We start from the raw sequence: 25,204 nt of genomic DNA on the forward strand, positions 1-25,204 counted from the left end.
ATTTGGTCCCTCTCCCAGGCTCTCATAGCTTGTAAGTAGTAGAGCCAGGATTTGAACCCAGGGCTTTCTAACCTTGTAGCCCAGCTCTTTCCAGTCCTCTAAGGTGTCTGAGGGAGATCCAAGTGCCTGGGATGGCTGTGTACCTTCTTCTGGCACCTGTGTGTCACCTTTCTCTCCCTCCCCAGGTTACCTGGTCTCTGCCATGGTTTTCTTCCTCCTGGTGATGATGGCCTTCTTCAACAATGTTCAACTTGTGGTGGCTGAGCTATTGGCTGGAGCAGGGCTCAGGGGTGAGTGCCATGGTGAGGGTGGGGTGCATTTCTGTGGGCTTGGGTGGAGTGGGGGGCTTCTTATTCCTTGGGGCCCTGTGGGCACGGGTTAGGGAAGCCCATGGCAAGCCCAGTGCCTGCCCTTGTGGTGTTGATGAAAGGAGCTCTAGAGGGAAACTCTGGGAACCAGAACTCTGGGGCTCCCTCCCGGTCTGGCCTCCTGTGTTCACAGAACACGTGGTCACCTATGCAGTCTCATAGGGACAAAACCAAGAGGTTTCTGTCCCCAAACAGCTCCCCAAGATTGCTTTACAGTCTGCCTGAGTGACTTTCCTTTGGCAGATGTCTTGCCTTCTTGCTCTGCGTTATTTAAAATAAGCTTCTGTACTCCCCTTTGGGGGGCTGGGAGGCCACGCCCAAGATGGACATGGCCAGACATTAGTTAGAGAAGGGAAAATAGGTTTTATCTGTCACTCCTGATGGCGGGGAAAGAGCTGAGCTCGTCTGGTTTGCACAGAGGTGATTTGGGCATTTTAAAGGGAGAATGATGGAGAAGGGAAAGCAGGGGCTCAGTTGGGTCAGAGAAGTGAAAAAGTACAAAAGGCTGGTGAGTGTCAGTGTGATTAGGCCAGCTGTGTCTGTAGCCAGCAAGCTGTCTATCCTCCCACAGAGACTGGGAGACAGAGGTTCTGTCCTTTCTGATGATTACATTTCAAAGGAATGGTCCTCAGGTCCTTAAGAGAGATGCTTCTGAGTTGCAGGAGATACATAGTCACAGCTGTGAGCCCTTCTTAGTAAGTGCTCTGAGGAAGGGAGATCAGGGGCCTGTCATCAGGTCCAGGCTGGAAGAAACAGTAAATTTTCCTGGCAGAGGCATTTTAATGAAGGTGGGGGGGAGCTGGGATCCTCTGAGCGACACGCCTTTTCCTCTAGAAGCCATGCTAGAATCTGGTCAAGTCTTTTAGTGCAGGAGTTTGCAGAGAGTTGTTCTGTGTTGAGGGTTCTGCGGCTCTCAGCCATTACGTGCCACGTTAACTCGTTAACCTTCCCAGCTCATTCTGAGGTCGGTGTCACTGTTCGCATTTTATATTTGCAGAAACAGTGCTTAGAGAGGCTAAGGAGGCTGCCCTGAGACGTGAAGGTGCCTTGAACTCTGTGCTTTGAATCCAGGCCATGTTTTTCAAATGCTCTATTTGGTTAATTTTTGAGTCATTTGTCAGACACAGTTTGATCAGGAAAGCAGGAGCCACTTGAAATATTTAGAGCTTCCAAAGATTTAATACACAAATTAGAGGCTACACAGCCATTGGAAGGGCTGGAGGGGGGAGGGGAAGCAGGTTCCGTGGTCTCAGAAGCAGGCAGCACTGAGGGGGCTGATCCTTGGAAGGATGCCTGCAAACCACTGGCCGAACTCCATGTCCCATGCACCTGTCCACAGTTGCCACTAGCGTGTGATGGCTTCTCCTCTTTGAACCTTCAGATTTCCTGTGAGTGTCTCTCCTTGGCAGAATCTAACCTCAGACCTTGCTCGCAAGGAGTCTGGCAAACCGAATTCCCAAGCTCTCCCCCGAATTGCAGTGGAGGGTGTGGAAGGGGGCAGAGGTAATGCTGGATGATCATCTAGCACAGATTTCTAACACCACAGAGTGAAGTAATTTATCAACCATTTTCTACCCTGACAGAAGAAAAGAGGCCACATTAGACAGCAGGTTGCCTTGGGACAAAGATGCATTGAGAGAGGGGTGAATAGAAGTCCTAAAGGTTGTGGGGTTGAGTTCAGAGCAGTCAGGGTGGAGTGGGAGATAGAGTGGAGGCAAGAGCTAGAGTCAGGGAGACTGCTGTTGTAGTGGTCCAGGGGACAGAAAATGAGGGCTTAGTCCAGGGCGGGGCCGTGGGGAAGGAGAAGGGAAGAGCAACAGCGCTGAGCAGGGAGGTTGTAATGTATAGCTTCACCTTCTACCAGCTACTGAGTCTTAGGTAGCCCCAGGAAGAAGGATTTTTCTCCCTGCTGAATTTCACCCTGGACTCAGATGGTCTGACCCTCTAAAAAAGAAAACTCACAGTTTTCCTCTATTCACACACAATGTTTCTGATACCCACTGTGCAGGTTTTTCCCAACATCAACCAGTTCTCCAACTCTCTGGACACTAGCTGGGTGTACTACAATTCAATTCAATTCTGACTCTACTTACCTGGAGTTAGCACAGACCCCACAGGTTAAGGGCTCAGTTCCACAAGACTGCTCCCATTTCAGGTGCCAATCACAAGTCTGACTTTCTGTACTTCTGATGAATCAGCTGTAAATTGGGGATTCCCATGACTGCCTCTTTGGGTTTGCTAATTTGCTAGAATGGCTCACAGAACTTAGGGAAATATTTTAACCAGTTTTTAAACTAAGGGATATAATAAAGGATACAGATGCACAGCCAGATGGAAATGTACATAGGGTGGGGTCCAGAAGGGTCCAAAGTGCGGGACCTTCTGGCACATGGATGTGTTCACCAACCTGGAAGCTCTCCGAGCCCCGTGCTTTAGGGATTTTTATGGTGGCTTCAACAGGTAGGCATGATCGATTATTAACTCAATTTCCAGGCTCTCCCCACTTCCCAGAGGATGGGGGCGGAGCTGAAAGTTCCAAGCTTGGACTCATGGCTTGGTCTTTCTGGTGACCAGCCCCAATCCTGAAGCTATTTAGGGGCCCCCAGCCACTAGTCATCCGATTAGCTACAAAAGACTCTCTTATTGCTCCAGAGATCCCAAAGGTCTTAGAAGCGCTTGTGTCAGGAACCAGAGTCAAAGGCCAAATACTACCACAAATGGTGCTCTGAGCACCCCCATCACTTAGGAAATTGCAAGTGTTTTAGGAGCTCTGTGCCAGGAATTGGGGACAAAGCCTAAGCATATTTCTTACCATACCACACCCCCTGTCCTTTCTTGAAGACCGATAGCAGTCAAGAGAGCAATAGGACCACTGCAGACCCAGGTGACGTATTGGACAATCCTCAGCTGCCCTTTTGCCAACTGGTGTATGGCCTCAGCGTCCTGTTCGCAGTCTGCATGGGCTTCTGCACCTCGGCGGCTTTCACCAAGGTCGTGAGGAAGGCACCCACAGCGTTGCACAAGCTCTTCAACAAGGTATGGGCCTGGGCACTGGGCGTGGCCAAAGGCTGAGCCCTGACCTTGCTCAACTTTCTTTTTTTAATTACTAGCCTTTCTTTTTTTTTGGTCTACAGAAAAATTGAGCAGAAAGTACAGAGTTCTCTTTTATCCCTCACCACATCCTCAGTTTCTCCTATTATTAATATCTTGCTTTAATGGGGGACATCTGTTACAATTGATGAGTCAATATTGATACATTATCAACTAAAGTCCAGAGTTTACATTAAGGTTCACTCTTTGTGTTGTACATTCTATGGGTTTTGACAAATGTACACTGGCATGTGTCTACCATTACGTATCATACAGAATAGTTTCACTGCCCTAAAAATCCCCTTTGTGCCACCTATTCATCCCTCCCCCTCCCTTCCCCCAGATGCCTGACAACCACTGATCTTTTTTGCTGTCTCCATGGTTTGGAAAATGTAATGTCATATAGTTGTAAGTGTATACTGGGTCACTAGCTGGGTGGGAGCAGGCCAGAGAATGAGATAGGTGCATTGAGACTCTCCTACCAGTGGAGGCATGATTGTAGAAGTTTAGTGTCCCTTGCTGGAGGGTCAACCCTCAGCTACCAATGCTGGCCTCCGTTGGCTGAGCACTGTCACATACAGGGTTGTTTATAATTTCCTTAAGTTCCCTTTGAAGTGGGTATTTTAGCCTCATCTTACATATGAGAAAACTGAAATCCCACAAGTGTTATGGTTAGAATGTGTGTTGTGGTTAGAATACCAAATTGTCTATGGTATTTCACTACCTCTTGGAAATATCCTTTTTCTCTCTCACTTATCAAATATTACTATGTGCCAGACTCTGGGGTGGGCACTGGGTTTACAATGGTAAATGAACAATGCAAGTATGGTTTGGGTCATCATGGCCTTATAGTCTAAGGAGGGAGAGGGACAAGAAAATAGGCTGTTGTAATATGGTGTGCAGAGTTACCCATGGGGTGGGGCACACAGGGCCATAAAGACATGATGCACCTAACCCCAGCTTGGTGGTGGTGGAAGGAAGGTAGGAGTCCAAGAAGGCTTCTTGGAGGAAGTGACCTCTATGCTAAGACCTGAGGATGAATGGGATTTCGCCAGTTCAAGATTAAGAGGCGAGCAGAAGCAGAGCGTTTCCAGGGAGCTGCATGGAGTTCAGGAAGGCTGGAGCTCAGAGCTATAGAGAGGGGGCTTCTCAGAGGGATCTCGGGAGGCAAGGAGGCCACCCATCAGTCCTTGTAGATTGAATGCAAATTGTGTTTTCATTTTAGGAGGGTGAGGCCAGGGCATTTCCCCACAACTCATGTAAAGCAACTGGCTTGGTGGAGCCAGAAGGCAGGAGAGGGGAAATTCTACCCAAGGCCTGGCACTCTTCACCACCTGGCCTGTGGTGGTGACACCAGCTAGCTGGTCTCTAAGTTTCTGACTCTGCATTCCCAGATTCTAGAAATATTTAATGCCCAGGCCTCAAAGAGATATTCTGTATTTTAATTTTAAGGAATGTTCAAGTTTTTTTCATTAGAAAATACATTTCATATTTAAAACATTTTCCTTTTTCTCATCCTTTTATGGCTTTATTGATTTTAAATTTGCCTTTGTAGTTTTAAATAAACACAAGTAAAGGACAAATCTCTGAAAAAATTGGCTCAACTGCAAAATCAACAAACTGCAAAAACAAAAAGAGAACCAGATTATTTTGATACTTAAGGAGGCAACCAGAGCCCCTGTGGCTGTGTCTCCACCGTTTTCTTCTAATCCCTCGTGGGAGTGGGCTCTCACGGACCCCTTTCATGCCACAGCTGAGCTGAGTCCTGCTCCCAAGCCCTTCTCCCTGCACCCCGCTCCCCATGAGCGCTCAGCATCCTAGAGAGGGTGATTGTTTTAGTCTTTGATTTGTCACAGTGATTGTGACAATTCTTTTTGCTTTAGTTAGCTCATGTATTTAACAAAAGATTCTGGAGGTAAAATTAAAGACAATTTAGATGCAGGAAAAGAAAACAAGGAAGCTCCCAGCCGGCCCCTCGGAAGTTTGCTGCTCCCCACTTTAGACGGCAAATGAACTATACTTGGTCAGCAGGATCCAGGTGTTTGCCATGAGGGCTGCTGTAAGTAAGGGACACTTCATGACTGAAATAATTATAATTTATTAATAGGCAAAATGTATTTTCTTCCTTTCTCCCTTCTCCTTTCATTGCTTCCTTTAGTTTTGGCTTTATTAGATACTATTAACTTCTATTCATTTCTTTGTTTTGTGTTATGGCTTGAGAAATACATGGGGAAATGAAAGTGGTCAGTGGTCAGCAGGTCCGTGCCTTGACCTTTTAAGAAATGCCTCCGGTGAAGAACGTGGCTGTGCTGGGGGTGAAGGAAGCCTTGGGAGGCCTGGTCCTGTCATGGTTTTGTCGTTAACTACTTGGGTGACCTTGAGCAAGTCACTAAGCTGCTCTCCCTTCTCTGGGCTTCAGTTTCCTCATCTGTAAAATGAGGAGGATGAACTAGTTGGTTTTCTTAGAACTTTTCTAATATGAAATGCTCTTTGATCTCCAAAGGAGCTCACATCCAGTGCTTTTAGAGGTCAGGTTGGGATGCCACCTTCAAGAATGGGCAGTCATGGTTAAAATCTACCCAAGATTCCATCTTATGCAATTGTGGTGGAATGACTGCTACTAATTTTTGGTGATACTGAGTGGAATGGTCCCGTCTTTTTTATTGAGAAAAAAGTAAGAGTAAGAGTTGAAAAGAAATGTAAGAGTTAGTATTAATAGCAATACCAGGAGGCAGGTATTGTTCTGAGGACTTTTAATGTATTATCATTTCCTTCCTTTTTATTTATTTTTTTGTTTTTATTTATTTATTTTTTTGAACATCTTTATTGGAGTATTATTGTTTTACAGTGGTGTGTTAGTTTCTGCTTTATAACAAAGCGAATCAGCTATACATATATCCCCATATCTCTTCCCTCTTGTGTCTCCCTCCCTCCCACCCTTTCCTTCCTTTTTACTGTTTTTTTTTTTGTTTTTTTTTTTGTTTTTTCTTTTGCGGCACGCGGGCCTCTCACTGCCACGGCCCCTCCCGCCATGGAGCACAGGCTCCGGACGCGCAGGCCCAGCGGCCATGGCCCACGGGCCTAGCCGCTGCGCGGCTCGCGGGATCCTCACAGACCGGGGCACGAACCCGTGTCCCCTGCATCGGCAGGCAGACTCCCAACCACTGTGCCACCAGGGAAGCCCTCCTTTTTAAAATAATAGTTTTATCAGGATATAATTCACATACCATGAAATTTACCCTTTTAACTTGTATGTTTTTAATATACAATAATATAATATATAATATACAATAATATACCCTTTTATTATTTTTTAAAATTTATTTTATTTTTGGCTGAGTTGGGTCTTCATTGCTTTCTCTAGTCATGGCGAGTGGGGGCCACTCTTTGTTGCGGTGTGCGGGCTTCTCGTTGCAGTGTCTTCTCTTGTTGCAGAGCACGGGCTCTAGGCACATGGGCTTCAGTAGTTGTGGCACGCAGGCTCAGTAGTTGTGGCTCACGGGCTCTAGAGCGCAGGCTCAGTAGTTGTGGTTCACAGGCTTAGTTGCCCCTCAGCATGTGAGATCTTCCCGGACCAGGGCTCGAACCCTAGTCCCCTGCATTGGCGGGCAGATTATTAACCACTGCACCACCAGGGAAGCCTGAAAATATACCCTTTTAAATTGTATATTTTAGTATATTTGCAGAGTTGTGCAACCGTCATCACAACTCTGAAGCATTGTTATCATCCCATTTTACAAATGAGGACACAGAGACTCAGAGGGGTTAAGTAACTTGCCCACAGTCCCATAGTAGTAGGTGGAAGAGCGGGGCAGCCCTGGAGTCCAGGCAAATTGACTCTGGAGCCCCTGCTTTTAACCACTGCTCTATGTTGCCTTCCCTGAATACCCTTCAGGCTGCATCCTGTACCTCTTCAGAGCCTGAGGGTAGCTGGCGTCTTCATCAAGCCCCAAGCAAGGCCTGCAACCAGCCTCATGACCTGGGTTGCTTTTGTCCTGGCAGGTGTCCCGCTGCCCCATGTGTTTCTTTTCTCCACCCCAGCAGGCCGACTCCTGAACTGCTTTGCAGGGGACTTGCATGAGCTGGACCAATTCTTGCCCACTGTGGCTGAACAGTCCCTGCTCCTGATCTTGGTGGTGACCACCCTCCTGATGATTGTCAGTGTGGTGTCTCCCTCTGTCCTGCTGATGGGAGTCGTAACACTCATTGTTTGCTTCGTTTATTTTAGGTGAGTGGGTTCCTTTCGCTTGTGAATGAGGTTTGTGACTTGGGGTATGAGTCTAGGACCAACCTAGAATTGGAGGGTCCCAGAGGCAGATGGCCCAGGTTACTCACTCCCATTCTCGATGCAGAATGTTCAAGAGGGCCATCAATGCGTTCAAGAGCCTGGAGAACTACAGTTGCCCTTTATTTTCCCACATCCTCACCACTCTGCACAGCCTGAGCTCCATCCACGTCTATGGAGAAACTGAAGATTCCATCAGCAAGTGAGTCCCTCTGCTGTCTGAGGGTGATGGGCACTCTGGGGGTGGTGGGGCGCAGGAAGCCAGGAAACAGAGCATCTGGAAATAGGATCATCTTCAGAAGAACCAGAGAGAGCTCTGTTTTATCCCATTTGTTTCTCCGAGCCTCCGGAACCTCATCTGGAAGATGGTGCTTATAAGAATAAAAAATGTAAGTGATATGAAAAATGCTTGTCAACCTTAAAGATCTGTGGCTATGGGTTTCCGTGGTGGCGCAGTGGTTGAGAGTCCGCCTGCTGATGCAGGGGACACGGGTTCGTGCCCCGGTCCGGGAAGATCCCACATGCCGCGGAGCGGCTGGGCCCGTGAGCCATGGCCTCTGAGCCTGCACGTCCGGAGCCTGTGCTCTGCAACGGGAGAGGCCAAAACAGTGAGAGGCCCGAAAAGATCTGTGGCTGTTATATACATATATCAATATAATTAATGGTAAGATGTGTTACTGTGTTAGCACTTACTGCATTGATTTTCTTTTTTCTTTTGCTTCCAAACAGGCATCTAAATATAATAAAATAATAAAGAACAAGGGCTCTCTAAATAACACAATTTTCTTCACTATTCACAGCCACAGATTTGCCTTCTAATGTTTGTTGCAACAAACAAACAAATCCTACGATTGTTGCTGAAGTTTAATTGTGTAATATAAACTTATCTACTTGTAAAGATCAGTCAAACATGGTCTGTGCTGAACTACAAGAAGCTTACCATCTAATGGGAGACAGGAGACACAGACGTATGTTTTTGTAATAAGACAGTGTTGAATATGATAAGACAGCACAGGAGAGGAGCAGATAAAATGCCCTGGGGGTTCAGAGGAGAAAACGACGACCCACATCTGGGGATCAGGGAAGGCTTTGGGGAGGAGGCAGCATCTGAGGTGGCCTTGAAGCCTGGGAAAATTGGGGCACGTGAGATGGTGTGTGCTCTGTTGGCTGAAATATTGGATGAGCCATGGTGCCAGCTCTCCCAGTGGCACTGGAGAGACCCAAGGACTGCGCAGACACTAGGACTAAGGGGACCCTGGAGTGACACATTCATTCGGTCAACACTGAGAACCTACCGGGATACAGCAGTAAACAAGGTGGATATGTACAAGGAAGGGATCACTCCCCTTCACTCACTCACAAATCTGGGCATGTATTCACTCTCATTGGCCCAGTTGTGGTAACTTGCCCACCCTGGGCCAATCATCAAGGCCAGGGGAAGAGAACCGCTGATAGGCCTAAATTGATCAGAGACCACTCCTAGATCTGGGGTCAGGTGAACTCCATGGCTGAGAAAGGGGTAGGAAGGAATCCCCCCAATTTTCTTTGTTGGCTCTTTGATGGGAGTGGGGAGCTGGATGCTGGAGGAAGCAACCAGTGCCCACCTCGGGAAACCCTGGGTTAGACAAACACATGTGGCTTTCAGGTTGTCCTTTCCTTCTCAGGTTTAAAAGGCTGACGGATGCACAGAATAACTACCCGCTGATGTTTCTGTCTTCCATGCGATGGGTGGCACTGAAGCTGGAGCTCATGACCAACATGGTGACCTTGATGGTGGCCTTGTTCACGTTTTTCGGAGTTTCCTCTGCCCCCTATTCTACAAAGCCATGGCTATCAGCCTTGTCCTGCAGGTGAGGGAGGGACTCTCAGATGGCAGGTGGTGGCCAGTGGTCTGTGGTCAGACTCAGGGGTCCATAGGACTTTGATCACACCTTGGGTTTTGGCCGTTTGTGACCTTACGAACGATGTGCTTGGCTTTCTGAATCCACAGTTTTGTTCTGGTTCCTTGTCACCTTTGAACTGAGAAGTCTGTATTTAAAGGTGTTTAACGGAATCATAGAATATTGGGATTGAAGGGGAGCCCACAGACAACAGAGTCCAACCCTCCTATTGTGTAGATGGGGAAATTGAGGCTCAGAGACGGGAAGGAGTTGTCTGAACGGACAGAGCGTTAGAAGCAGAGCCAGGGCAAGACCTCTGACCTTTTGGTTTCCTGTCTGGTGTGTTTTCACTTTACTATCAGTACCCTGATTCAGTTGTCAAACTTTTCTGAGGTATCTGGGTGAGGGAGCTGTGGAAAATGTAGGTTTCCCAGTCCTCCCCTGGAACAGGCCTCTCAGACTTCAAAGTGTATAGGCTTGAAACCGAGCGCTTGGCCCAGCCTGCCAGGCTGATTCAGCTAGGCCTGTGGGGCTGACAGGAGGGAGCATAGCTGGAGGGATTCGGAGTCAAGTCCTTGCCGGGCGGGGTCTTGGAATCTAATTTTAAAAATGGGTTCTCAGGAGGACCCTGGTGTAGCAGTTGGCAGGCCTCATGGTCTGAGTTCCTCCATGCCAGGCAGTGGGGCCAAGGTTCATGTCCAGAGTCCTGGGGAAGGTCTCTCCATGAAGGCCAGATGCTGGCTCAGGGAACCCTGGCCGCCCCCTCCCCCAGGGGTACTCATTAACTAACCTCTCTAGATGCTTTCTCTCTAACTGGGCTTAGGTCTCGTTTGCCCCACGCTGAGGCATCCTTTTGGGTGCCGAGGGGCTCCCATGTGCTCCTTGTTGAGCCCTGTGGCAGACACATGTTTGCACACACATACGGTGCTGTGCCCACATGCCCATGCCTGTGTGCAGACCCTTCCGAGGGCGCATGGGCCACGCAGGAGGCTGTGCAGTGTTCATGCCCACAGACAGCTGCCCCGTGCCATAACCAGGGTACTGGGGAGCTTGCACTGAGCCCGTGCCCTGCTGGGTCCTTGCTGTGCTTTCTTCCATTGAACTCTCACCACCTTCCGTGAGATGTGGCCAAGCGGTTAAGAACGTGTGGTTTGGAACGTGCAGGTTCACACCAGGCTCTGTCCATTATCAGCTGTGTGACTTTGGGGACGTGTGTTACCCTCCTTATGCCTGGGATTCCTCTTCTATAAAAGGGAGATAATAAAAGTTCTTAAATCATGGACTTGTGAAGAATGTATGTAAACTTGAGGGTTTATGCATGTTAAAAACCTTGGCCCAGAATAAGTGCTGGATAAATGTTTGCTGTTATTGTTCCCAGCTTACAGATAGGAAACTAGAGTTTCTGGAGTTAATTTGCCCATATTCCCACAGCTGCTGAGAGACAGATTTGTCCATGGTGGGGCACACTCTTCTCTCTCTCTCTCTTTCTCCCTCTCTCTGACACACACATACATAAGCACACACTCGGCCACGCACAAACACATGCACACATGCACACATGCCCCAGTGCAGAGTTGGCCCTGAGCCTTCCAGAACTCTGGGGAGAGGCCCCACACTGGAGTCCTGGGAGACGCAGAGTCACTAAGGCCAGAGATGCCCCTGCCTGCTGCACCCTGTGCCCAGGTTGTCCAGTGCTGGTGCAGGAAGCGGGTGGAGGCTTAGCTCTCCCAGGAGCACCATGCATACAGGTGTCCACTAGAGGTTGACCAGTTGTCCCAGCACAGGCCACCAAGGAGGAGCTCTGCCTGGGGGTGTGATGACATCAGAATGATCCCGGGTTCATCCTTTCTTCTCAACATCTGCTGCCCTGTTTGAGTGTCTCATCTCTATCCTGGGTAACAACCTCCTAGCCTCCCTGCCTCGCCCACCCCCGAGCCCCTTCCCATCCACCTTCTACACTCTCTCCAGAGTGATCTTTAATTCTAGTTTTCCTCATGTTACTGCCTTGATTAGAACCTCTAGAGACTCCCTGTCTCCTTATGCACCAAACCTAAGCCACAGACCTACATTCCAGGCCCTCAAATCTGGCCTCAGACCCCACGTGCACTCTCTCCTCTGGTCAAACTGGTACTTTGACTTCTGCGTGCACTCTTGAGGAAATTTGGGCTTTGGGAGGCAGGTATCACACACCATGTTGCTTTGTAGCCCTAAGAGTTTCTTAGTAAATATTAGAGATGTTTCTGGTTGCAAGCCAAAGTAAGCCAAAGAACCAGTTCAAAACGGCCTTGACAATCTGGCAACTTATTATCCTATGTGACCGGAAGTTTGGGGCAGGGCTGTTCTCTGTTGGCTAATTTACTGGCCTAGCATGAACCCATGATCATTGGATCTTTCTGCTCTGGCATCCACACCTGATTTTTGTCCTCAGGATTGTCTACTCAAGTTCACAAAATGGTTGCTGAAGCCCCAAGCAGCACATCCTCACCCAGAAACTGCCAAAGACTGGAGAGTAGATAACTTTTCCATGTGTCCCCTTGTAAGAACAAGGAGTAGCTTCCTGGAATGCTCGCATCTGAGTCTTCCTTGTGCTTTGTTGGCCAGAGCTGTGTCATGGCTCACTCCTAAACCAGTCATTGGGAAGAGGAGAGAGATTAACATGAGTGGTTTGGAGTAACCAAGCCTTCCTGGAATTCCAAGCTGTAGACACCTGAACATAACAGAGGATGTGTTAGCAAGGAAGGAAGAGGGGACCAGCTGTGGATAGGCAATCAACTGTGTCTGATATCCCTTCCCAGCTCAGTGTCATTTCAGGATAGTGACCCCTTCTCTGACTTATATAGGCTTTCCCTCCTTGGCCTCCCTGGTCCGTACGTGCCCTTTGCTTTAGCCGCAGTCAAATGGCCTGCAGGGTCCTGAATGTATGCTGCCATCGTATTACTGTCAAGACTTTGTCCCTCTGTTAGGAACGCCTCTCTTCACCTGTGTTTACCTGGCTAAATCCCACCTCTCCTTAAAAGTGTAGCTCCAGTGCCAACTCCTCCAGGAAGCCTTCCCTGTGGCCCTTGTCTGGTGACTGTCCCCTGGCCACGACGGTGCTGTGGGCTGACTCTGTCGTGCTGCCTTCTCTGCTGACCTATCTCCCCACCCGAGTGGGCACTCCTCAAGGGCAGGAACTGTGTCTGTTGCACTTTAAGCATCTGGAGCCTGGCCCAGCACCTCCATGAGAGTTTGTTGACTGACTGTATAATGGAGTTGTTGCCCAGCACCTTCTGCATGGCTGGGGGGGATACAGAGCATAAAGACTGGGCCCCCATCCCAGCTCTGCCTTTGACTTCCAGGTGATTCTCTGTGTACCATTTCTTCTATTTGGACCTCCATTTCCTCATCTATAGTGCCTCCAATTCCCAAGAATCCCTGAGACACCTCTTACCCTGGGTTTCCCTGAAGGCAGAGCCTGAGACAAGGACTCAGATTCAGGTAGATTATTTGTGAGAGGCTCCTTGGAAAGACGACCAAGGGAACAGGAGCACGAGACAGGGAAGGAGGAACTGCACCATGAGAGTGTGTCATTGAGGTCACTGTCTAGGTCATCAGCACTCAACTCCCAGGATTGTCCCCCAAACGCTGAGAGACAGGAGCCTTCATCTGCTGGCTCTTTTCCCTGTTAGTTGAGGGTTGCTCCCAAGGGCCATAACTCCTGTGTTTCTGGGCTGCACATGGGCTGAGTGGGCTCCTGTGGTGTGGATGAACGTTTTGAATGGAAAGCAGAGGGTTCCTGAGGTGGAACGGGGCTGGTAGGGTTGCTCACCTACAACTGCCCACCACAGCTTCAGTGAAACTTAGGAGTAGCCTCAGGGGGGCGCCAGAGGTACCTGCTCCATCCCTATAAGGGAAGTTGCCTTGGTTTGAAGAGTTGCTCAGGAGGAATGGCAACTCCCAGTCTTCAGAAGTGGAGAGAGCCTGAGCTCACCCCCACAGCCTGCTAGCCTGATGCTTCTCCTTCGTTCCAGCTGGCGTCCAACTTCCAGGCCTGTATCCGGATTAGTTCAGAGACAGAGGCGTACTTTACAGCTGTGGAGAGGATGCTGCAGTACATGAAGGTGGGACACAGGTCTGGGCTTTATGCAGGGAGATCTAGAAGGCTTACATCCAGCCTGGGGCTCAGCTTCTGTGGCCTCTGCAAGCCCCAACACCTCAGGGGCCCTGAGATTTTCCCAGGAGGCAGCTGGGCTCCTGGTCCTTCCTCCCCATCTCCCCTGGAACTGTCCATATCATCTCTCAGAAGCTCTTCCACACCCCTTGGCTCATTTTGACCACATCCCTCATGGCATTCTTGGATGTAGAGGGAATGATCTGCCCTTTTTAGAAGTGAGGGGTTTGCACAAATATAATGATACTAATGATGACAATAATGATTGTTATTAGTATTGCTTCTATTTATGTCCTAGTATTTAAGAGCCCAGATTTTGGAGCCAGATCACCCGGGCTCAGGTCTAAGCTTTGCCGCGTGAGTCAGCTGTGTACCCTTGTGAATTACTCAGCCTTTCTGCTCCCCGTCTCTGAAATGGGACAGATCACAGTATCTACTTCATTGGGTTATTACAAAGATTAAATAACATCACATGCAAATCACTTAGCATAGTGCCTGGCGCATAGTAAAGGTTCACTATAATGATATGTAGATTATTTCATGGAATCACAAAACAACTTAAGGAGGTTGACTGAATTATTACCCCCAACATCCAGAGGAGGAGACTTTCCTCCCAATACACCCACCGTGCTCGATGCAGAGCTGTGGGCTTGGAGCCAGGCAGCCCTGGGTTTGAGTCTGCGGTCGTCCACTCACCAGCTGTGGGGTGTTAGCATGTCATCTGACCTGTTTGAGCCTCTATTTCCTCACCTGTGAAATCATCCAAAATTGCCTATCCCCTAGGATAGGGATCGAGAGAGATTAAGTCTGCATGAGGGCTCTGAGCTATAAAACATGCCCCACAAGGGTGAGTTAGCTCTGCTGTCTTTATTATCGTTATTCTGGATTCTGTTTCTTTAGAGTCTCATACAATAAATTAGAGAGAGTTTTCTATGTTAATAACAAGGGGACTAGCTATATGGTTTCTCACTCTTTAGGGATAAAATCATGTGCATTTCAGGTGATTGGGGGTGGGATGTTCCTCTTGGGGTGTCCTCTGATCACATGGTGGTGGCTTGACCCTGGTTCAGGGCAGGCTGGGGTGCGTCACACACCCAACAGCTAGAGACCAGTGGGTCAGCAGGGGATGGGCAGAGATGGAGGATAACTACTGATTTCTTTTTCTTTCTTTAAAAATGAGATGTGTGCCTCTGAAGCTCCTTTACACATAGAAGGCACGAACTGTCCCCATGGGTGGCCACAGCATGGGGAAATCACATTCCAGGATTATCAGTTGAAATACAGAGACAACACGCCTATTGTCCTCTACAGCTTCAACCTGACGATTCATGGCCAGGAAGTGGTGGACATCGTGGGAAGGACAGGCTCTGGTGAGCTGAGTGCCCGGGGTATCCCTGTCTGCATTGTTGGCCTTTGGGTGTCAGACCTGTTTTCGGACTTGTGCTTACTCAGTGACCCCAAAGATATTTATTGGGCCCTCACTTTGTGCTGGGAGAACAAAACCCAAAGTCTCTGCTGTCATGGGATTCCAGTGGAGGGGACAGACGTTAATGGTGGTCATCAAATAAGGAAATGAGGGAGGTGACTGACTTGGTGGGGAAGGCCGTGGGGATGGAGAGGGGTGTGTTACAGAATAACAGGGTTGGTGGGCCCTTGAGCTACAGTGGTCTGGGCTCTGAGGCCAACATCTGCAGGGATACAGGGCTGGGCCTGTGAGCCATGGCCGCAGAGCCTGCGCGTCCAGAGCCTGTGCTCCGCAAGGGGAGAGACCACAACAGTGAGAGGCCCGCGTACCGCAAAAAAAAAAAAAAAATGAAGCTGGACCCCATATGTTCCAGGGATATTTAAGTGGCATTCTTAGAGGCAAGAAGTTAACTTACCCCAGAGCTCTGATCATCCATTTATTTATTTTCTCGTTGTTCATTGATTCCTTCATCCTTTTACCCACTTAATTTGCCTTTTCTGAGCCTCTGCCAGGTCCAGATATTGTGCTAGGGACTGGGGACACTTTGATGAATGATTACTGCCCGTGCTCCCCCCAGAAGTTCACAGTATAGTTGGGGGTGGGGACGTTGTAGAGATGTAAGACCCGTCAAATTATAATACAAGGAGGTAATTGCTAGATCAGAGATATGAACTAAGTGCTAAGGGAGCCCACAAGTAGGACAAATAACTCTGCCTGGGGGAATCCAGAAAGTCTTCTTAGAGGAGGGGGGTGGACATTTGAGTAGGGTCCTGAAGGATAAGTAGGAGCTTGCCTGGCAGTAAAAGGGGAGAAAGTCTTTCCAGGGAGAGTGCATAATGTGTGCACAGACAGAGAATTTTGTAATGATTGTGTTGTTTTAGAGGAGTGAGATAACATTTAATGATAGATTACTGTGTTAAGGTAGAACTTGGCCAAATCTATGGTGCCAAGGTATAGGAGAAGTAAAAGTATGAATTAACATTTATTGAGCATCTATTTGTGCCAGCCCCATGCTTTAATATTCTGTGTCGTTTAACTGTCACAGCAATCCTATGAAGTAGGCACTGTTATTAATGCCTGTTTATAAGGGAAGAAACTGAACTTAGAGAGGAAAAGTGAAGGAGACACGCACATAAATGGTAAAGATGAGATATAACCACAGGTAGTCCATCCCCTTAACCAGCGATGGCCCTCCCCCTTGCATCAGGAAGAGTGGACTGGAGTACAGGAGACCTGGGTTCTCTGCCCTTTAAGGTTCCATTTATCTCTGAGTATCTTTGATTCTAGCCTGTCTCTCAGACTGACTTGTGGTGTGACCTTGAACAAGTCACTTAACACTGATAAGCCATAATTTTCTCATCAATACAAGGGGTATATCCATCTCATGGGGAAGAGGATGTCAATGAGCCCGTCTGTGAAAATGCTTTGGAAACTATCAAATATCATGCAAATAGGGCATTTTACCTTCTGCTTCTTTAATGCAATCTAGCTCTACACGCAAAATGTATGTGGCTGCCAGAACTGGGGAAAGATAAAGCAGAGGTTAAGAACGGGTTTCAATCGAGACTCAGTGGTTGCGTAACAGGGAAGGGTTTGTAATGTTTCCTATGCCAAATGTCAGTGCAAACCCTAATAGGTATAAAGTCCAGTTAAATCCCAATCTGATGTCAGTCGCCTGGATGATCAGTTAGGATTCTTTCACTGCAAGAGACAGAAAAAATGACCTTATACTTACTAGAATGGCTATAATAAGAAAAGAAAAAAGAAAAAGGAACATAACAAGTGTTGGTGTGAATGTTGAGAAATTGGAACCCTCATGAACTATTGGTGGGAATGTAAAATGGCACGGGCACTGTGGAAGACAATTTGGCAGTTCTTCAAAAAGTTAAATATAGAATTATCGTATGATCCACCAACTCTGGTTCTAGGTATATACCTAACAGCGTTGAACACAGGGCTTGTACAGATATTCATATACCCGTGTTTATGGCATTATTCACAATAGCCAAAAGGTAGAAACAACCCAAATGTCCATCAGCAGATGAATGGATAAACAAAATGTGATTTATACACACAATGGAATATCATTCAGCCATAAACAGGAGTGAAAATTTCATATATGCTACAACATGGATAGACCTTGAAAACATTATGCTAGGTGAAATAAGCCGGACATAGAAGGACAAATATTGTATATTTCCATTTAAATGAGGTACCAGGAATAGGCAAATTCATAGAAACAGAAAGTAGAAAAGAGGTGACCGGGGGCTGAGGGAGCGGGGAAGAAGGAGACTGATTAATGGGCAGAGTTTTTATTGGTGATGATGAGTTTTAGTGGATTGTTACACGACATTGTGAATGTACTGAACACCACTGAATTGTACACTTACAAATGGTTAAAATGATAAGTATTATGTTATGTATATGCTAACACACACACACACACACACACACACACACACACACACACACACACACACACTCCAGGTGGCTTAAGCTAAAAGGGCTTCTTTTGGCTCACAATACTGGGAAGGCCAAGGCTGATTCAATGGCCCAGGGTCCCGCTCACTCTGCCTTGGCTTCATTCTTGGGCTCCCATGAGGGCCCTGGGGGGCGCCATGTGTCCCACTCCCAAGACAAGATGGTTGCAGCCTCTCTTGTTCAGTTAGTGAGAAAGAACAAGCCCCCTTCCTGGTGATTGTTGTCAAAATCCTGAGATACACTCTGATTGGTTCCCTTCCCACCCCTAGCCAATCACTGTGGCCAGGGAGTACTGCGTGCTTGTTTGCTTTTAACTGAGTCCTTGCTCCACCCTGGTGCTGGTGGTGAAGCTCCAACTGGACCACATGGGCTTGATGGCTGGGGAAGAGGTGGCCCCCAAACAAGACTTGGGGACTGCTGCCTGAAGAAGGAAGGGGTACTGGGAAGGCACAAGAAAGACCATTCTTGGGAGTTCAATGTGCTTCTCGGGACCCGGTAATCCAGCTCTAACCATCTTTGGTCACTTGCTGTGTGAGGGGCAGACCGCTCAATGGTCAAGGGTGCTTCTTGAACACTTTTCTCCCTCTCCTGAGGCAGGTTCAACCTGGACCCTTTTGACCACCGCACAGATGAGCAGATCTGGGATGCCTTGGAGAGGACGTCCTTGAGCGAGATGGTGAGTAGCTGCAAGTCTGAATTCTTGGTCTTAGCCTGATGGTCCTCTGGGCTCTGCTCATTCTGCGTGGATTAAATCATCTCACGGGAGGAGATGGTTTGGGATCCCTAGATAAAGCATAGAGGCTGATGACACCAGCAGTAAGCCAGGTATGTTCCAGCTCAGAGGGCATAGCAAGGGCAAGGTAGGTACGGCTTTGTCCTTCCGATGCTTACATTCAGGAGAGACGCTTTCGGACAGAGGCAAGTGCTGTGTAGGTAGTGTTGAGACCTGCAGACTGCAGTGAGTGGCCAGGCAGGGCTTCTGTAAAGATGCACATTTAACTGAGACCAAATACTGAGGGGGCAGCTGGGCACCAATCTTTGAGGGAACATTCCAGGCACAGGAACTAGCAGATGCAAAGACCCTGAGATGGGAGGGAGACAGGCACAGTTGAGGAAGAGAAAGGCCAGTGGCTGGAGTGTAGAGACAGACAGACGGGGGTTTGGGGGAGTGTCAGAATGTGACAGGAGAGGTACGAGGAGATTGGTTAGGGCTCAGCCCACAGTGGTGCATGGGCATCTTCCCCAATATCACAGATCTCAAAGTTGCCGCAAGGCCTGCAGGCAGAAGTTGTGGAAAATGGCTCGAACTTCTCGGTGGGGTAGTGGCAGCTACTCTGCATCACCCGGGCCGTCCTCCGCAGCTCCAAGGTGAGACCTGGCAAGGCGTGAGGGGTCCAGGGGATGCCTGGCGTGGGAAACACACTGGCTCTTTCTCCCTCGGGCACATGGGACTCTGGGTGCCATGCTGGGTTCCATCCACAAATCTGAGAAGGGTTTGCTGTGTCACTTTCTGCCATTTCATGCACACCTGCCTGGGGAGGGGGGAGCTTCTCCACCTGGGCCTCTGGATCCTGGCATCCCAACTGCCACAGCCAAACCCCAACGTGCTTCTCCTACACGAAGCCACAAGGCTAGAAACATATTCACTCAAAACTGCCCACTGTACTTTCCTTTTAAAACTTGGATGCAGGATACTCCCTCGTCTTTATTAGAATTGAGAATCAGATGACAGCTGTTCTGGGGCAAAATGATATATATATTTGAAGTTTCATCTGACAGTGTTTCTTAAGGTTTCCCAAATATTTCACCTGTAATTTCAGGTACTACAGGGGCTAGTTAGGAGCCAACTTTCCCTGACAAGTGGGGTGATACGCACACACATACATACACACACTTCACACGCACACGTATGTACATACTTGCACACGTATACACATGCACATGCAACACACAACATGGTCAATTAATGAGCAATGCAAAAAATGTTGTTGCGGACTCTCAGAGCTGTGGGGAAGAGCAGGCAAAGCTCAACAGGGCCAGAAGCAGGGAGAAAGTTTCAGAGGAGGGAGGACTTGCCCCCTCTTGCTGAGACAGAGGGGTGACAGGACTTGCGGTATGTATGTAGCACTTTCTTAACCTCTCGGTTCCGTATTTCACAGTTACTTAGCCACTTGGCTTGAAAACTGCTTTCTCTATATAGTTTCTCAAAATTGAGTCATCACTTAATGATTTTTGTCATATCTGCGTACCACCTACCCTATGATTTACTCGTGATGACTTCTTTTAAAAAACGGCCTCATCTCATACGGGAGCATTTGTAAAATCACACTTTCTGGGCCGGTTAGATTTTTCTAATGCGTATTGTTAACGAAAGAAATACAAAAATGTTAAAGTGAAAAGTACCTTTATCCATATACTGGCTACACCATTTCTTGTGCCACCCAGAGTGTGTGCCTGGCCGCCCCCCACTTTGGGGAACATTGCTGTACGTTGATTCAGACAGACAGGAAGCTGGTTCATAAAACAAGAAGTTGCCACTGGCACATTTTCATTTTTAAGAACTTAATTTTCTGGTCACTAAAAAATAGTTAGCTCTTGGTTGAGACAACATTCTCTTCATAATGTGATGGATAACTTAGAACTCAAAGTGCGTTCTTTTTTTTTTTTTTTTTGTGGTACACGGGCCTTTCACTGTTGTGGCCTCTCCCATTGCGGAGCATAGGCTCTGGATGCGCAGGCCCAGCCGCTCCGCAGCATGTGGGATCTTCCCGGACCGGGGCACGAACCCGTGTCCCCTGCATGGGCAGGTGGACTTTCAACCACTGCGCCACCAGGGAAGCCCTCAAAGTGGGTTTTGAACCTAGTCCAAAGATCTCATTTTCCAGCTAAGGTACTTGGTGAACTAGTGGTAGACCCAGGACTAGACCCAGGTCTCAGCCAGAGGAGGCTGCCTTCACCCCTGTTTCGTATCCATCACATCATCCTTATTGATGAGGCCACAGCCTCCACTGACTTGGAGACGGACACCCTGATCCAGCACACAACCCGTGAAGGCATCCGGGGCTGCACAGTGCTGACTATCACACACCGCGTCACCACCATCCTCGACTGTGACCGCATCCTCGTCATGAGCAACGGGAAGGTGAGGGGACACCCCTGGGGCCACTGGGAGGATGGCGCCCAGGCCGGTGCCACAAGAGGCCTTCAGGTCCCTCAGGACCAAGCTCAGCTGTGCCCCCGCCCCTCCCCTCCTCTCTCCGCCTCCCAGGTGGTGGGGTTTGACAGGCCTGAGGTCCTGCAGAAGAAGCCCGGGTCCATGTCCGCAGCCCTGCTGGCAACAGCCAGTTCTTCGCTGAGCTCAGGAGAAGGGAGACCGCAGTGAAGGCGGGTAGCCGAACCCATCACGGTGCACGGGAGCCGCCTGGGAGGCTGCAGCCTGCGACCTCCTTGGCAGAGACAGCTGCTTCTCTGGAAAGGAGGGCTGGAACATGCTTGGGGTGCTGGTGATGGGAGGGAAAAGGACACTGAGGGAGCAAAGCCTAGAATAGGGTACCTTGTGGCTCCCCAAACCTGAGAACCCCTGCACCACCGAAGACCGTGGGGTCAAATGACCATGTGTCTCTTTTTAAGTGATACATTGAGGAATCTCGTAATAATGGTAAAGCTTATGAATAATAGTTTCCTGATCGGTGTTAAAAGTTTTGCAAATGATATACTGACGTTGTAAAAAAATGAAAGAAAAAGTCACATTCTCAGTTCCGCTTTCTCTGTTAGCTGGTACTCATTCAGCTACAGGGAACAGAAACGCTCTTAAGTTTTCTGGTAAAAGGGACTTTATTAGCTCATGTAATGGAAAGTTCCAGAAAAAGTTCTGGGTTGAGTGCCAGTATCAAAATGATGTCTACCTTGCAGACTCTGCCTTTCTTCTCTCAGCTCTACTTTTCTTTGCTTGGCTTCACTCTCTAGGCTTCTCTCCTCATGGTGACAGTATGGCTGCCAGCAGGTCTAGGCTCACGTCCCACCAGCTCAGTACTCCCGATCTTCTTTCTCCGGGGATTCCAGCAGAAGGTCCAGGGCTAAATCTTACTGGGCCAACTTGGGTCATGTACTAATCCCTGAACCAGTCACGTGCTAGGCTGCTGGAATACAGTGATGGGCCAGGTCTGAGTCACACGCTCACACCTGGGCCTGGGGATGGAGTCAGCTGCCCTGAATGAATCACATAGACAGAGAATGGAGGAGGTTGTTTCCCCAAAATAAAATTGGGGTGTTCTTACTACGGTAAGGGAGAATGGAAATGGATGCTGGACAGGCCCAAAACAGTAGCTGTCTACCATATGTTTGTTTACTAATTGGAGCATAGATGGGTGAAATAAAGAGTTAATTTATAACATATGCCAACTGGAAATAAGATTATTTGTCGCCCCTCCTGGTTATAGATATATATAAATAGAAAAGGTAATTATTTTCAATTTACTTCTAGAGAGGCCTCATTGTTCGGGGGGAGTATGTTTCAAAGCACTTTCCTTTTGTCTTCAGATTAGTGTCCGATTTCGCCATAAGAAAAATCAATTCCATAAACAAGTATTTCTGTTGCACTGGGGTGGGTGCTGGGGATGTAATGCCATGAGGTTCCTGCCCTCATATAATTTGCCCTCCAGAGAGTAAGTAGTAAACAAGTAAACAGGAGGTTCCAGAACCAAGTGACAGGAGGCAAGGACAGGGTGCAGGAGATGGTGGCAGTCAGAGCAGGCTTCCTGGTGGAAGCGAGGTTGTGGTTTACTGAGACCTGAAAAATGAACAAACATTTGCTCAGATGAACGGGTTTAGGGCAAGGAGGACTGTCCCAGGCAGAGAGGACAGCAAACAAACCCCTGTGGGAATGAACTACCACAGGGCTGATGCAATCACTGGACCTGGAGCTAGTGACACGTGTGCATCACCTCTGTGCCCTTCCTGGTTCTTAGGCAGCACCCGCTTCTCTTCCCAGGGTGTTTCCCGGCTAAATGTCTTCTCTCTTAGGAATCCTTTTGTTTGGTTGATCCCCTCCCCCTTTGTCCTTGCATTTTCCTTCTTGGGCCATGAAGAGGGGCCCCTCCTGCTCCCAGCCTGGCTCAACTCTGCAGGCTTGCAGAGCCGCTCATCGGCAAGTTGAAGGTCACGCTACACTCCCTGCCCTGCCCCCTCCCAGAGCTGCCTTAGCGGCAGATGCCTGAGTCCTGTGTGAGAAAGTGGTCTGCACGCTCGGTGACCGATACTTGACTCCAGTGTCTTTCCTTAGGCCTAAGTTAGCTGCCTGTTTTCCTTCAGTGGACCAGCAGATGGCAGGCTCTTCCCAAAAATGTGGGGATGGCCTGCCGGCTCCAGATCTATTGGGTTGGCCAGAAAGTTCGTCCGGGGTTTTCAGTAAGTTAGTTGGCGTTTTTTCAGTAAGGTGTGATGGAACGACCGAACGAACTTTTTGGCCAACCCAGTAGATCCACTGAGAATCCTTTAGAGCAGGGGGTCCCCGCCCCCCGGGGCCGGGGACCGGTACCGGTCCATGGCCTGTAAGGCACTGGGCCGCACGGCAGGAGGTGAGCAGGGGAACCAGCAAGAAGCTTCATCTGCCGCCCCCCATCGCTGGCATTAACGCCTGAACCGTCTCCCTGCCCCGTCCAGGGAAAAATTGTCTTCCACGAAACTGGTCCCTGGTGCCAAAAAGGTCGGAGACCGCTGCCTTAGAGGACAAGAACTAGAGCCCATTTCCACTCGGGCTTCAGGGCCTCATCCCACCTTCCCCCCCAGCAGCCTCCCTTGGGGTGGGGGGAGGGAGTTCTCAGTCTTGGCAGCATGCTGGAGTCTCCCACAGTGTTTAAAACACCCTGATGGATGTCCACTCCCAGGTGCTTTGATTTCGTTGGTTTGGGGGAGAGACCATTGGGATTTTTAAAGCTGTAGGTGGATCTATTGTGCAGCAAAACTTGAGAACCATTGGCTCCAAGCAGCAATAAAGTAGAATTATTTGAAAAATCGTATATCGGGATTTTTCAACAGTATTGGAAATATTTTATTCCTTAAGTTGAGTGATGACTATATGAGTTTGGTTTCTTTAATTCTTTTTTTTTTTTTTTTTTTTTTGCGGTACGCGGGCCTCTCACTGCTGTGGCCTCTCCCGTCGCGGAGCACAGGCTCCGGATGCGCAGGCTCAGCGGCCATGGCTCACGGGACCAGCCGCTCCGCGGCATGTGGGATCCTCCCAGACCGGGGCACAAACCCGTGTCCCCTGAATCGGCAGGCGGACTCTCAACCACTGCGCCACCAGGGAAGCCCTTCTTTAATTCTTTATATATTTTGGGCATCTGAACTATGTTATAATAAAATTTTTAAAAATTGATATTTGATATTTCAAAAATAACATAAAAATAATTGTAATGAGAGAATGTAGCTCTACTTCCGTATACTTACTTAATGGTTTGCTATTACTCGTATTTTCAATTACATCCCTGTGGGGCTGGGGGAGTATTTTTAGTGTCCAGGGGTTCTAAAGGCTCCATCTGTCCTCAGGGCCTAGCCCCCCTCCTGGTTGAGTGCTGTGGGCAGACTTCAACACAAGCTATGTGATGCCGTGCAGTGACATCAGGCAGACGCAGACGTACAGATCAAAGGAGACAGTCGTCCTGCTGGCCCTGGCCCTGGCCTGCCCTCTGTCTCCAGCTCTGGACGCTGTTTTAAGAGAAACACTATTAAATGGAGGCTCTTCAAAGGATGACCACTAGGGGTCCTGAGCCATAGTGCGAGAGGTACCAGGAAGGAAGAGGCAGTCTTCACTTTCCTGCAGGGCTTCTTCTAGAAGCAGCTCCAGAGGGCAACCCCAGGCCAAGGGGCATGAACATTGTTGCATCAGAAATGTCTGGCTAGGGAGCTCCCCCTGGTCGGAAGCCTTTTCTGACTTGGACAGCTCTCCCCGTGTAGGGCGAGGGGCACTGTTGATATCCCCAGGCTAGGAGAGGGTTTCCGCAAGACTGAGTGCCGGCAGGGATTCTTTATGCCTGGGAAATCGGACTAGATAACTTCTAGGGGGTATATGACTCTGGGATGCCATGGTGAATGTAATAATGCCAATGGCAGGGGTTCTTAAGCTTGAATGAGCATCAGAATTGCCTGCAGGGCTAAACACAGCTTGCCAGGTCCCCTACCCCCCAATACCTTCTGATTCAGGAGGTCTGGGGTGGGCCTTGAGAATTTGCCTTTCTAACAAGTTCCCAGATGTTGCTGACGCTGGACCCAGCACCACACTCTTAGAACCCAGGGTTCAGCAAGATCACTCTGTCCCATATGCTCTAGACTGCAAAGGTTCAAACCCTCATTCTAATGTGTTCCCCAGAGTTTCTGTGCATTTCCAGAGCACTTTTATTTTTATGACCTTTTTTGGTTCAGACCTCTGGAGCAACTCACTGGGCCATACAGACTCTCCTTTTCTACATCACATTGACTCAGAAGGAG

The 25,204-nt window shown here is 48.7% G+C and overlaps 1 protein-coding gene and 1 pseudogene across 2 annotated transcripts in view; both read left to right on the forward strand.

Annotated features, from left to right (window-relative positions):
• The window catches only part of LOC309976302 (ATP-binding cassette sub-family C member 12-like), a 147,302-nt pseudogene that overhangs the window by 38,464 nt on the left and 83,634 nt on the right, over positions 1 to 25,204 (forward strand). The window lies entirely within an intron of this gene.
• Positions 243 to 21,101, forward strand: ABCC11 (ATP binding cassette subfamily C member 11; the record flags this gene model as incomplete). The annotated part of the gene is given in 14 exon segments (XM_082862990.1): positions 243 to 290; positions 3,210 to 3,404; positions 7,461 to 7,485; positions 7,488 to 7,686; positions 7,811 to 7,945; positions 9,408 to 9,556; positions 9,559 to 9,593; positions 13,634 to 13,723; positions 14,954 to 15,143; positions 18,313 to 18,395; positions 18,974 to 19,039; positions 19,043 to 19,087; positions 20,697 to 20,861; positions 20,988 to 21,101. Coding segments are annotated over 14 exon segments (1,539 nt in total).

The sequence above is a fragment of the Leucopleurus acutus genome (assembly GCF_964270905.1).
Source record: "Leucopleurus acutus genome assembly, chromosome: 20".
Lineage (NCBI taxonomy): Eukaryota > Metazoa > Chordata > Mammalia > Artiodactyla > Delphinidae > Leucopleurus > Leucopleurus acutus.